The sequence below is a fragment of the Triturus cristatus genome, chromosome 6, assembly GCF_964204655.1.
Source record: "Triturus cristatus chromosome 6, aTriCri1.1, whole genome shotgun sequence".
NCBI lineage: Eukaryota > Metazoa > Chordata > Amphibia > Caudata > Salamandridae > Triturus > Triturus cristatus.
Window position 1 is genome coordinate 687,601,033 of NC_140589.1, and position 14,961 is coordinate 687,615,993.

At 46.6% G+C, this 14,961-nt stretch overlaps 1 protein-coding gene across 1 annotated transcript in view; it reads left to right on the plus strand.

Annotated features, from left to right (window-relative positions):
• Positions 1-1,734, plus strand: part of LOC146817733 (uncharacterized) — a 43,749-nt gene extending 42,015 nt beyond the window's left edge. Inside the window, exon 4 of the mRNA XM_085609673.1 lies at positions 1,347-1,734. Coding sequence (XP_085465799.1) covers positions 1,347-1,720 — 374 coding nt within the window. The 3' untranslated portion in view covers positions 1,721-1,734. The remainder of the gene's footprint in view (positions 1-1,346) is intronic.
• Positions 1,735-14,961: the final 13,227 nt, after the last annotated feature.

The following is a 14,961-nucleotide window of genomic DNA, read 5'->3' on the forward strand; positions in this document are numbered from 1 at the left end:
CAAGGAAGGAAGGAGCAGAAGCATGGGTGTTTGTTGGTGAAACCAACTAAGGTTTGTTAAGAGATATATACAAAAGGATAGACGTTTACTTTAATGGATGTATGCCTGGATGTACTATCACCAAGAGACAGTATAGGTGGAAAGTGTCCCAGGAGATTCTTACCTTGAAGAAAATGTAACAGAAACTGCGCGACAGTAGCAAAGCCTAGAGGAATCAAGGTAGTATTATGAGCATACAGTACACTTGCAGTAGTTTGCAAGCACGTCATATATTATCAAGCGGAAACCCCTTCCTCCCACTCTGGGGACCACTCCCTACCTATTATTATTAATGTATTTTCGATTGGGGCAGCCAGCCTGCAAAGGGTGGCCTATCTCTTGTTTAATGTTTATGTATATTGGTTACACAAGCAATGAAAGCAATGTACCCTCTGCAGTAGCGGTTGGTGGTGGGATTGTTGGCGGGCGGCGACATGGGGAGGGGACGGGTGGGTGGCACTGGCGAGTAAACTGTGTATTACTGTTACGGCCAAATACAGGTAATCAACATAAAAATAAATTAAACTATTTTCAAGGTGCGCACTGCACCGCCGAATGCGATGCAGTGTGTGCTACTGTGTGCAGCAATGTTTTTTTTTTTATGTATTCTTTAATTACCTGTGAATGTCCTTAATCCATCGTTTACTATCCCCACCCTGCACCTTCCCACGTCACCGACCGGCAGCACTCCCACCACCGACCGCTACCGACCTGATGTCGTATATCGTATTAGCACTAGCAGCATCTATAATATGAATATAAGCAATGATCGTTGGATCCGATAAATAAATAATCAGCCTTTTTGTAGTACCCATGGTAGGGTGTAAGTGAAATTGTGCATGCCATTTGCCCTCATGTAACAGAGTATGACCAGTGCCAACGGCCGTAAGGCGTCAGACAAAAAGATGAGCTACCCCACCTGCAGACAGTAGTAGTAAATAAAAGTAACGTGAGTCTGCATCATCATGTGGCTCATATCTGTTTCTCTTGGGTGCAAGCTTAGCTGATGGACCTGGCATGCCGCCTACAACAAGGTTATGTAATTGGGCTAAACTACAGATAAGAACAGCACGACTGGTGTACCGCAGTACATACATAGTACGATTATATTTATAAATAATGTCTGAAACGGTCACAAATGTTAGAGTCCAAGGAAGTAGGATTAGAGATACTTACCCCAGCATCAAATCCCAAATGTTATGAACTGTGCTTGCTAGTGATACTGTGACACTATGTGTTGAATGATTAGTGTTCCTGTTTTGCTAAGAGTATTGGCTCCAACATGTTCTTTTTCTTTTTTGATATAGATGATACTCCTTCCCAAAAACCATCAAGGAAGGAGTTGGCCGCTAGGGCCCGGCGCCGGAAACTGGAGGCCATCTGCGAGCATTATCGCCGGCTGGTGGCTCAGGAGGAGGAGGAGGAGGAGGAGGCGGCTGAAGCTGCAGCCTCCTCCAATGCCCCGGGCCCCAGTCAGGCCCGGCCTCCACTTTCACGGCGCCGTGGTCCGGCATTTGCCCGCCGCCGCGCCTCGATTTCCAGCACTGCTGCCCCCCACCCTGGAAGCAACTTTAGGGCATTTCGCCGCCAGCTGCTCCGCCGGATGGCCCGCTGGGAGGAGAACATGGAGGAGCGGGTCAAGATCCTGGTGGATAAACACCTTAAGGCCCGCCGACAGTAGAGGACCTCGTCGTTTGCCCCTTTTTTAATTCCTTTTGTTGGTGGGTGGGTTTGTGGGCGTTGGGGATTTCAACGGACATTGGGACTTTGGACTTTCGTTTCGTTGGGGTTAGGGAGGGGGGTGGGTTAGGTCAGAGCGGGATAGTTTATTTTTGTTAGGGGATATTAAAAATATACTTACTATTTATTTATATGATGTTAATGTTTTTTGTGGTGGGTTACAGTTTTCCGAATTCAATGTAAGTTACATGGTTGTTTACTTTGTTTCCGTGCTGCTGCATGCCCACAGCCAGTGTTTGATTTAAAAGATCTGCCGATTTTGTAACACACAAACCGATAGATGCAGTACCCCTCACTGAGTTATTTTTAATTGTCATAGTACTGTCAGTCTCTCCTCCTAGTCCATACCTCCCACCAAACTCTTACCTGTGATTGATGATGAAGTTCGGCACACTGATGGCTGCATGGTTGGTTTCTCAAATTGACGGAGTAGATGCCATTATAGTGGTGGTAGTAGTAGACACTGGCAATAGCGTTTGAAAAAAGAAAGAGAAAGTCACTTGACTGAGACTCAGGGAGGAGGAGTGGAACAGAACACAAAGTAAACTACAGCATGGGTGGTCAAGCAGAAGAAGATCCTTGCCCTGCCTTAGTTGAAATTGAATTACTGTTGCTTTCACCACATCTGCCCCAGCAAGCGTGTGATCAATTGGTGTACATAGTCATCACATCACACCTCAATATAAATCACACAGCCCGGGGGAAGAGGGTTAGGGATTGATGATTGGATGGGAAGTGGGGTTTTGGGAAAGGTTTGAGAAAGAAAAACAGACAATATGCATGGACACAACAAAAGTAAAACACAATCTTGTAAGACGACCATGATCCATTATCAAAGAAATCAAAGTATGAAGTGAGAGAAAGCAAATGCATGCATGCTGAGGAGGATAACTTGATGGTTAATGAGATAATGAGTTGTACTATAACTACTATGACCCAATGAGACAGTACAGTCAGGGACGAAATTGAAATTTGCCTTGCCTGTCTGACGCCCTCAGAGCTCAGACCGAACCCAATTGCCTGCTCTACCGGGCTTACTTTCATTTTTCAAGCTAGCTAAGGAAACTAAAAAAAAGTTGGATCAATTAACAAACAAACCACAACACACAGTCGTAATGATTAAAGAGAAAAAAGCAAGCAAATAAATGTAAAGACGAATGATGATACTAAAGTTACTGTATTATCCTGGTCCAAATGAGGAGTTGCATCATTCTCGTCATTCTTCTTGGTCCTCCCTTCCATGGACACTCCGCACATCAATCTTGGGTATCACTGCCTGCCTGATGCGTATTGGTAAGGTACGTGTGAGTCGTTTCTCCCACTGTAGCACAGGGTAAAGGGCCGGCCAGCCTGTAAGTGTAGATGGAAAAACAAACGGGGTATTGAAAAATTACAGCCTTTACAACAATAAACTCAATTACAGTGGAGTGCAAGACAACACTCTGGAGAGAACACTTTCAGACTGAGGCAGCTTGGATAGGCTACATAGTGTGTCTACTCTACAGCAAGCATTAAGGTACAACAACAACGGGACAGGATTCAGGAGCCAGCACAGCCACAGGACAGGAGAACCGCGGCACAGGCCAGGCACCCTACCCCTTACTTACATTTTGACCGAGCCAGAGAAATGTCAAATGCACTGCAGCAACCTAGAATTTTCCCAATGAAGTGACTAAATCAATGCGCCACTGTCCGTCATACCACTACACTCTACTCCAGTCCACACCACTACAAGGACATCTAGCCTAGGTCTGCTGTGGTTCTTGTTCAAACTTTTTACCTTTTATGTCAGCCCATCAAACGCCGTTATTCCATACATTTTCTCCAATCCAACTGACTGTGTGCAAAGATAGTATGCTCAGCATCCTCAATGATGGTGACCGTGTGGTACGTATTCTCCAACACCAACTCAGTCTGTAGTGACTGATTAAGTTTATAATATATTCCATATTACCAAATTGCAACGGATATTGGCCGGCACCTGCAGTGGTAGGAGTACAATGTGGTCATTATTAAACAGCAAGGAAACATTAACTGTCACCACACCTGAGTCACTTGTACTTTGTCGGTAAACTAGTATAGTTCTACTTCATGGCATGCACAATTCTTCGTAGTGAGCCAGCATCCAATGCAATGCATGCCACCATCATTCACAATAATCACTCATTACCTGTCTTTGTGTTCTCTTTGGCTGTCTGATCTGATGCCTGCCTAGCCTTCTGCCAGTCAGTGATGAGTTTCTTTCGGATTGGAAACAAAATGGAATATAGGTGGAGTCACGTTTCACTTCTTATGGAGGGACTGTTAGAGGCAACATGTATTGTACTATTCTCCATCTCCATCCAATGTCTGACTTGCTTGAAATGTACTTAGGGAGAGTACGGAACATGGAGCAGGACCCTGAGGAGTGGAGTGAACAGTTATGCACAGACGTGCAACTCCAATAGGGAAATAAAAAAAGGAGACTGTTGATGGCATTGTTGTGAATGTAGATTTTGAACCAGAAAAACAGATACACACAGTCACACACAAATAAAGGAAGGGAGAACAATTTGAAAGCCTAGTTGTCAGGGAAGAGGAGCTCGTCCTCAAACTCTGGTGGTTCGGACAGCAGTACGTCTAACAATCCACTACTTATGTCATCAAAGTCACTCTCCTCTTCCTCCTGTGATTCACGTATTTTGTACTCTGGTGGTATAAAGTGTTGATTCATTTTGATCATGGTTAACCTCTCAACACTTTTGGGCGAGAGACTGGTCCTTTTGACAGTAACAATGGCACCAGCAGCACTGAAAACACGCTCTGAAGAGACACTTGCAACAGGGCAAGCCACATACTTTATCGCCAGCCTGCTGAGCACTGGCCATTGGCTTCTTTTCCCATACCAATACACCAATGGGCTTTGCTCCATGTAGACCTCTGTTGTGTCATCTAGATAGGCCTGAACCATCCGCTCAATGTTCAGGGGTGATCCGATTTCCTGGGCCTCTTTTGCCTTTGCATCAGTCATTGATGTGCAATACCCTTTCCGTAGAAACCAATCCCCTGCCGTTTTTGGAAATGTGCCTGATGATCCTGTTGGTGCTGTTGATGTTATTGCTGCTGGCAGTGTTGACTGCTGGGAGGCAAACGCACTGCTCTTGGCTTCTGAAGTAGAACTTCGTTCTGGGTGCCCTGCAGTACTTTTTCTGACCTGGAGGGGCGGGCCTTTAATGAAGATCCTTTCGTTTTCAAACTCAGTGGCTTCCTTAGCTATCCAAGTTTTGTACTGGGCAACATTCAATTCTGAAAAAGGAATGACTTCATTACTGCGCAGCAATAATTTGTAACGTGGATCCAAAATTGAGGCAGTAATGTAATGTGGATCTGACAGAATGTTATTTTGAAGCCTTGTATTGTGAGATAAGCGAGCGGATAAGGTGTCTGCCAAAGAATGTGCTTCTACTTTGTCATCCACATCTGCGTACATTTCTGCCACATCCTTCAGCTGTTGCTCTAGCATGTACAACAATGGGATAGCTTGGCCCATAGTACAGTCCTCCCGGCTCACTTCACGGGTGAAGACCTCAAAAGGAAGTAGCATCTCTGTCAGGCTTTTGACAAGGTCCCATTGGGTCATCTCATCTCTCATGCCTTTCACTGTAGGATCCCCTGACCTTTTCATGACATAAGCATTAAGTGGTATATACTGCTCAAACAGACGCTCAAGCATGTAATACGTTGAGTTCCAACGTGTTGGCACCTCTTGGATGAGTGCTTTGACTGGCATTTTATGCTCACGTTGAATCACCCTCAGCTCCTTCCGGGCTTTAAAAGAATGGTTGAAATGTGTGCATATTCTTCTGCAGGTGGTCAGTAAGCTGCTGACTTTGCTTTCATTTTTCAGAAAGTCTTGCACAACAATGTTAATGCAGTGTGCCAAACATGGCACCCTGAAATACCCACCATCTTTCATGGCCCGAACTACATTACTGCCATTGTCCGTGGCAACAAAACCAATGGTAAGACCTCTTGGTCGCAGCCACTCCGACACCTTGCTGTTAAACTCATCCAAAATGTTAGCAGCAGTATGAGATTTCTCCATTGCAAACATGGCTACAGTTGCATGTTTGCGAGTGTCTTTAAAAATCTCAGCGGTGTCAACAACGCCGTCAGATATCTTATCTTTAACACCCGAAAAAGAGACCCAGTGTGCAGTGATGCACATGTAATCAGTGGCTTGGCAACTGGTCCACATGTCTGTTGTCAGGTGTATACTCTGAACAGCACTCTGTTTTAAGGCTTTTCCAAGCAATTCCAGCACGTCGTGATGTAGTGCTGGAACAGCAACTCTTGCAAAATAGTAGCGGCTGGGAACTTTCCATTTTGGGCAGATGGTGGTCACAAACTCAAGAAAACCCACCCCTTCAACAAAAGAAAAAGGGAGAAGGTCCAGTGCTAACATTTTTGCCAGCTTAGCATTGTACAAACGTGCTATTGGGTGATTGCGTTCGTACTGCCCCTCCGGCCTACTAAACATGCTAAGAATGGTAGGCTGCATGGTATTCCTTTCTGTGGTCGACTTCGCACTTTTTGGCCCAGCTGTACTCCTTGGTGTCTCAGGCTGGCTCTTACTCTTGTGCCAATGAGATGTGGCTGAGGATGTGGGCGTTACCACTGCAGTGCTGGGGACAGGGCTACTTTGTCTACCACTAGCACAGAGAATGTCTCCCTCTTCTTCCTGTTCCACCGTGAGCGGACTTTCTACTCGTTTATGCCCAACAGCAATGGTTCCAGTTTTGATGAGCCTAAGGTGCTCCTCCCACTGGATTGCGTGGTGTTTTTTCAGATGGGTCATTTGGCCTCCGGTACCATAGTTTGTACCAAGCTTTCCACGGCTAACAGAGGAATGACAAACGGAGCATACAGCAATGTTCTCCTCCTTTGGGCTAACCGTAAAGTAGTCCCACACTGGGGAGCTTAACTTTTGTCTCCTGCTGGAGGTGCCACTCCCACTTCCAATGCCGGATGAACTGGAGGGTGTGTGTTGAATTTGACTCTGTGCAGGACCACTACCTACTTCTGCTGAGGTGGTGCTTGTTGTGCTGGATGTAGGACGCTGCCGGCCCTTTGCTAATGTAAATATGGAAGCTGGAGGTCGTGTTGGTGTTACCTGTGTTGGAGGTATGCGTGCTACATCCCTCGCATCCATTTTGGATAATGTAAAAATGTTGCTCTCCATCTCCTCAGGCCCGGGAGTGATGTTTGTGATGACTGGCTCATCATCATCATCATCATCAACCTGCTCTTCTACATCAACATCCATAAGTGTAAGGCTTTCTGGAACCTTCCTTTTGCCATGCCTGCTCTTGTGATGTGTTTCCCTCTCAGACTCACTTTGTGGCTTCCAAGTGACATCTAGATCATCAGAAGGGGGGCTTGGTGAAGAACTTGATGTACTAACCCTCCTTTTCCTTGCTGGGGATTTAAAAGCCAATGCAACTTCTAAAGGAGTGGCTTCCTCTTCTTCCTCTGCATGAGGCTCAATTTCCTGAACTGCCCCTACTTCAGGAGGAACAGCTACTATTGCGGGCGGTAGCTGCGGCTGTTGACCACTTATCTGCTGTGTTGATGATGTTCCCTCCTGCGTGGATTGTGTACTACTTTGAGATAGCGATAAGTTTAGTTCAGGCTCAGCATCACTGCTTTCTACCATAAGGCTGGCTACCTCTTCCACACTCATCTGCTTGGGCATGGGTTGGTGGGTTGGGCCCACTGATGTGGAGGTGCTGCCCCCAGCTTGCCCCCCCGACACCGCTGCTGCAGGCCTCATTTTTGGTGAACCAAAAAAGGTTTTGGGAGGCACACCAGACTTAAGTGACACTTCCTTCTTCTTCTGTTCCTTCTTCTCCATGGCAACTTTCTTGGTACCGAAGGACCTGCTACCTGCTTTCTTTGGGGGCATCTTCAACAGATGTCAAAACAGCACTCAGTTGCACAAGTTGCAGAGATGCCTGGTCAGGTCACTGACACGTCACGTTGTGTACACTACAGCAGCAGGACGTCGGTCTGGCACCACAACAGTGGATGATGATGACACACCTCTGTCTTTTGTGCACCTAAAAGCAAAAAGCCAGAAGAACATCAGTCAAAAGATCCATAATATAATATATAATTTATTAGTGTCTCGTGGGTTGTCATCACAATTATTAAATTTCATGCAGTCAGTGAACAACATCAACAGTATAGCCAGCCATTAAGAGACTGACAAGGCCAGGGATCCTTTTGTATTTGTACTGTGTAGTGTACACTTAGGAAGAAGAATAGCAAGGGAAAAAAAAAACCCGCCGTGATGATTGCTGAGTTGTACCCCTGGGCCTACTGTACGACTAGGCCACAATTTTGGACGCCTATGGCAAAGGCACAATGCATGCCTTCCTAAAATGGCCGCCACACACATACCCAGCCCCCCCACCACAATAACACACAAAAAGTGATTGGAAAGGACAGGAAGAGGAAGTTGTAGTGTCTGTGGAACTTAATCCCTCTCATAAAAATGTTTTCCAGACAAATAACAGCTTCTCCCTGCTCCAAACCTACAGCTCAATGACAGCCTGAGGAGTTTTTTGTGCAGAAATGCACAAAAAAGCGTTTTCGAGAAGGGTCTATGTTGCTCGCGAGATATTGTTTGCCAGATTGCAAAAGCTGCGTGTTCGGGATCGCGAACTGTACAAAAAGGCTTTCTCGCGTGCGCGAACACGCATATTGCGAGCGCAAAAATGACGAAAACTGTAAGTCTGCGTTGTCGCGCTGTGCAGAGTTACCGAAAGTTCGCGAGCTGAATCCCTTGCCTTACATGCAGGCCAAAATAGCCCAATTTGTTTAGCACACACCCAAAAAATGCTATTGCACCCCAAACACACCTTTTGCAACAAAATCCAAAGCCATCCATGGAGCAAAGGAAAATCACCAGACAACACCAACTGTACATGTAAAATCACGCACCACAGCTTGGAGGCTGACTACCTCTGGGCCTAGTGGAAGACTACTAGGCCACAAGCTTGGAACCGGATGGCAAAAGCAAGCACACTGCTTGGATGGCTTCACAAAATGGCCGCCACACACCCACAACAACCACAAGAAATGGGAGACAGTCAATGGACGCCTATGGCAAAGGCACAATGCATGCCTTCCTAAAATGGCCGTTCGCGAGCTGAATCCCTTGCCTTACATGCAGGCCAAAATAGCCCAATTTGTTTAGCACACACCCAAAAAATGCTATTGCACCCCAAACACACCTTTTGCAACAAAATCCAAAGCCATCCATGGAGTAAAGGAAAATCACCAGACAACACCAACTGTACATGTAAAATCACGCACCACAGCTTGGAGGCTGACTACCTCTGGGCCTAGTGGAAGACTACTAGGCCACAAGCTTGGAACCGGATGGCAAAAGCAAGCACACTGCTTGGATGGCTTCACAAAATGGCCGCCACACACCCACAACAACCACAAGAAATGGGAGACAGTCAATGGACGCCTATGGCAAAGGCACAATGCATGCCTTCCCAAAATGGCCGCCACACACATGCCCAGCCCCCCCACCACAATAACACACAAGAAAGTGATTGGAAAGGACAGGAAGAGGAAGTTGGAGTGTCTGTGGAACTTAATCCCTCTCATAAAAATGGTTTCCAGACAAATAACAGCTTCTCCCTGCTCCAAACCTACAGCTCAATGACAGCCTGAGGAGTTTTTTGTGCAGAAATGCACAAAAAAGCGTTTTCGAGAAGGGTCTATGTTGCTCGCGAGATATTGTTTGCCAGATTGCAAAAGCGGCGTGTTCGGGATCGCGAACTGTACAAAAAGGCTTTCTCGCGTGCGCGAACACGCATATTGCGAGCGCAAAAATGACGAAAACTGTAAGTCCGCGTTGTCGCGCTGTGCAGAGTTACCGAAAGTTCGCGAGCTGAATCCCTTGCCTTAAATGCAGGCCAAAATAGCCCAATTTGTTTAGCACACACCCAAAAAATGCTATTGCACCCCAAACACACCTTTTGCAACAAAATCCAAAGCCATCCATGGAGTAAAGGAAAATCACCAGACAACACCAACTGTACATGTAAAATCACGCACCACAGCTTGGAGGCTGACTACCTCTGGGCCTAGTGGAAGACTACTAGGCCACAAGCTTGGAACCGGATGGCAAAAGCAAGCACACTGCTTGGATGGCTTCACAAAATGGCCGCCACACACCCACAACAACCACAAGAAATGGGAGACAGTCAATGGACGCCTATGGCAAAGGCACAATGCATGCCTTCCTAAAATGGCCGTTCGCGAGCTGAATCCCTTGCCTTACATGCAGGCCAAAATAGCCCAATTTGTTTAGCACACACCCAAAAAATGCTATTGCACCCCAAACACACCTTTTGCAACAAAATCCAAAGCCATCCATGGAGTAAAGGAAAATCACCAGACAACACCAACTGTACATGTAAAATCACGCACCACAGCTTGGAGGCTGACTACCTCTGGGCCTAGTGGAAGACTACTAGGCCACAAGCTTGGAACCGGATGGCAAAAGCAAGCACACTGCTTGGATGGCTTCACAAAATGGCCGCCACACACCCACAACAACCACAAGAAATGGGAGACAGTCAATGGACGCCTATGGCAAAGGCACAATGCATGCCTTCCTAAAATGGCCGTTCGCGAGCTGAATCCCTTGCCTTACATGCAGGCCAAAATAGCCCAATTTGTTTAGCACACACCCAAAAAATGCTATTGCACCCCAAACACACCTTTTGCAACAAAATCCAAAGCCATCCATGGAGTAAAGGAAAATCACCAGACAACACCAACTGTACATGTAAAATCACGCACCACAGCTTGGAGGCTGACTACCTCTGGGCCTAGTGGAAGACTACTAGGCCACAAGCTTGGAACCGGATGGCAAAAGCAAGCACACTGCTTGGATGGCTTCACAAAATGGCCGCCACACACCCACAACAACCACAAGAAATGGGAGACAGTCAATGGACGCCTATGGCAAAGGCACAATGCATGCCTTCCCAAAATGGCCGCCACACACATGCCCAGCCCCCCCACCACAATAACACACAAGAAAGTGATTGGAAAGGACAGGAAGAGGAAGTTGGAGTGTCTGTGGAACTTAATCCCTCTCATAAAAATGGTTTCCAGACAAATAACAGCTTCTCCCTGCTCCAAACCTACAGCTCAATGACAGCCTGAGGAGTTTTTTGTGCAGAAATGCACAAAAAAGCGTTTTCGAGAAGGGTCTATGTTGCTCGCGAGATATTGTTTGCCAGATTGCAAAAGCGGCGTGTTCGGGATCGCGAACTGTACAAAAAGGCTTTCTCGCGTGCGCGAACACGCATATTGCGAGCGCAAAAATGACGAAAACTGTAAGTCCGCGTTGTCGCGCTGTGCAGAGTTACCGAAAGTTCGCGAGCTGAATCCCTTGCCTTAAATGCAGGCCAAAATAGCCCAATTTGTTTAGCACACACCCAAAAAATGCTATTGCACCCCAAACACACCTTTTGCAACAAAATCCAAAGCCATCCATGGAGTAAAGGAAAATCACCAGACAACACCAACTGTACATGTAAAATCACGCACCACAGCTTGGAGGCTGACTACCTCTGGGCCTAGTGGAAGACTACTAGGCCACAAGCTTGGAACCGGATGGCAAAAGCAAGCACACTGCTTGGATGGCTTCACAAAATGGCCGCCACACACCCACAACAACCACAAGAAATGGGAGACAGTCAATGGACGCCTATGGCAAAGGCACAATGCATGCCTTCCTAAAATGGCCGTTCGCGAGCTGAATCCCTTGCCTTACATGCAGGCCAAAATAGCCCAATTTGTTTAGCACACACCCAAAAAATGCTATTGCACCCCAAACACACCTTTTGCAACAAAATCCAAAGCCATCCATGGAGTAAAGGAAAATCACCAGACAACACCAACTGTACATGTAAAATCACGCACCACAGCTTGGAGGCTGACTACCTCTGGGCCTAGTGGAAGACTACTAGGCCACAAGCTTGGAACCGGATGGCAAAAGCAAGCACACTGCTTGGATGGCTTCACAAAATGGCCGCCACACACCCACAACAACCATAAGAAATGGGAGACAGTCAATGGACGCCTATGGCAAAGGCACAATGCATGCCTTCCCAAAATGGCCGCCACACACATGCCCAGCCCCCCCACCACAATAACACACAAGAAAGTGATTGGGAAGGACAGGAAGAGGAAGTTGGAGTGTCTGTGGAACTTAATCCCTCTCATAAAAATGGTTTCCAGACAAATAACAGCTTCTCCCTGCTCCAAACCTACAGCTCAATGACAGCCTGAGGAGTTTTTTGTGCAGAAATGCACAAAAAAGCGTTTTCGAGAAGGGTCTATGTTGCTCGCGAGATATTGTTTGCCAGATTGCAAAAGCGGCGTGTTCGGGATCGCGAACTGTACAAAAAGGCTTTCTCGCGTGCGCGAACACGCATATTGCGAGCGCAAAAATGACGAAAACTGTAAGTCCGCGTTGTCGCGCTGTGCAGAGTTACCGAAAGTTCGCGAGCTGAATCCCTTGCCTTAAATGCAGGCCAAAATAGCCCAATTTGTTTAGCACACACCCAAAAAATGCTATTGCACCCCAAACACACCTTTTGCAACAAAATCCAAAGCCATCCGTGGAGTAAAGGAAAATCACCAGACAACACCAACTGTACATTCAAAATCACGCACCACAGCTTGGAGGCTGACTACCTCTGGGCCTAGTGGAAGACTACTAGGCCACAAGCACACACATCCAACAAAGGTAAATCACACACACACACCAACAGTGAAATACACCACAGCCACGTTTAGCATTTCAATCCTATGCCATCCATGCCCTACATGATGTAGAAATTCTACAGACACCACAAAACATGGACCTATGGGTACCCTACTGGCTGAAATTGCAGAGAAAAACAACTAGGCCCATATTGAAAGTAGTACAGGCCACCCACCACAACAATAATTTTTTAAAACAATAAAAATCCCAGAAAAATGTAGGTACAAACAAGCCCCAATGAAACAATCACACCAATTCTCCAACTTACTTGTCGTCAATTAAATCTCAAATCAAAAATTCCTCAAATAAATCCAAAAAAATGGTGTGATGCAGCAGACAGACACAAAAAGTGATCCTTCCAGCTCCAAATCCAAATGAAAGTGAACAACACATGCACAAAGCACGTGGGAGGAGCCTGCTGGACAGGAACAGGAAGTTGCAGTGTCAGGGGCACTTCCTTCCTCTTGAAAAAAAAGTGTTAAAAAAATTAAAGGACTCTTTCTTACACAAAGACTACAGCAAGATCACAATCTGAGGAGTTTTCTGAGCAAAATGAACATTTTAGAGAAGGTTTTATGAAGCTCGCGAGATATTCTTTGCCAGATTGCAGTTTTTCCATGTTCGGGATCGCGATCTTACCAAAACAGCCGCCGGAAGTCAGTTCGCGCGCACCAATGACGTGTTCGGGGGCGCACACTCTCGCGGGCTTGGGCAGCCATAGTACAAATCTCGTGGCGCTCGCAAACAGACAGAAAAGCAAGTTGGCGATCGCAGAATCAAGGTAAGACATTACCGCGCGCGCGAGAATGAATATTGAGCGCGCGAGGAAGCAAATTTACTACGCTACGCGCTAGATTGCGTAGCAATCTGCAACTTCGCGCTCTACGCGAAGCGCGAAGTTACCAAAACTTCGCAAGCTCCGCGAACGGAGCGTAGTTCAACGCCCAGGCTTAATGCACACCAAGCCATTCAAAGGGGATTCGACAAAAATTCGACCAAAACTATGCAAGAAACCCCCCTCACGGTTAATAAAACATACATCCACTGCCGGATGTGTAATACTTTTTATTTTACTCTCTGGAAAGGGGACGAACATCACTTGAGAGTCACAGCGCGCTCCTGGCAGAGCCCAATGCTGTGTTACACCCACCATTGCCTGCTGAGTGCCACACACCTCTGCGTTGTATTCCACTAGCTAGTGCATATGCTATGACACTCTCTGCCCATGTGCACTGTAACACCACCCCGTGAATATGTCATGCCACACTTGTCTTCGCACGGGTTATATTGCCCCATCTAACGTGCCTTCCTCGATGCCTATGTTATAACGCACAGTGCAATGCCATACATATTACAATCTGGGATCCATATCTTTGTCACAGTGCATATGCAACGTTACACTCCCCAGCACATATTTTATATTACAACATTAGAGACTAGTTAGGTTACACAACACTGCCCTGTAAATATTACACTCCAAGGCGCATATCGCATAGCACGCGCTAGTGCCTGTGCTATCTCGCGCTCTCCAATGAATCTGTAATTGTGCACAATGTATTGCATATTATATTTCACGCCCGGTTCATCTTATATCACACTTTATGCTGCATAGTTTATACCATACACTATATCTAGTTTTCATTTTCAATCGTGCTCTCAGGACTATGTTCTATATAACACTGTGTTCACCTACCCTTTTCACGGGCATTACATTTTGCGATAGGGGTGGAGGGTCAGGGGGTGTTTCTGCCAAGTGAGCCCGGAGTCACAGTCACAAACGTCCTCTTCTTCCTGAATAAAAGTGAGATTATGCTGCATACTTGTTCATATTTTAAGTAGTTCGCACAGACACACGTTTTAAAAACAATAAAGTTCTTAATACCCGCCTTCTCTGAACAGTTAGCTTGCTGCCCCATCCCCCTCCTCCCTATCCTCTGTTGTGTGAATCCATGGACTAGCCTCCTCCCTCCTGCCATGCATGGTCTGATGTGGTGCCACTGCCCTCAATTTAGTATGATGTACCAGTCCACTCCTCCTGCCCTCCATTGCCCAATTCTATGCCCCATCATTGACCTCCTGCTTAAACTCTGTGCTTAGCTTGCTGCCCCTATTCTACTTCCCCCTGCCCTCCGATGTCTTTGTGCATGCCCCTGCTCCATCCTTTTTGCCCACCATGTTCCATGGACCTGCCACTCCTATCTACTCTGAGTGTTCTGTTGAGCTGCCACTCCCCTCCTACCTGCCTAGCATTGCCAGATGACTGTAACCTGTCCCTGCCACCTCCACCCTGCCTGTCCACATGCCATGCCCCTATCCTCTTCCTCCTGTCCTACATGGTC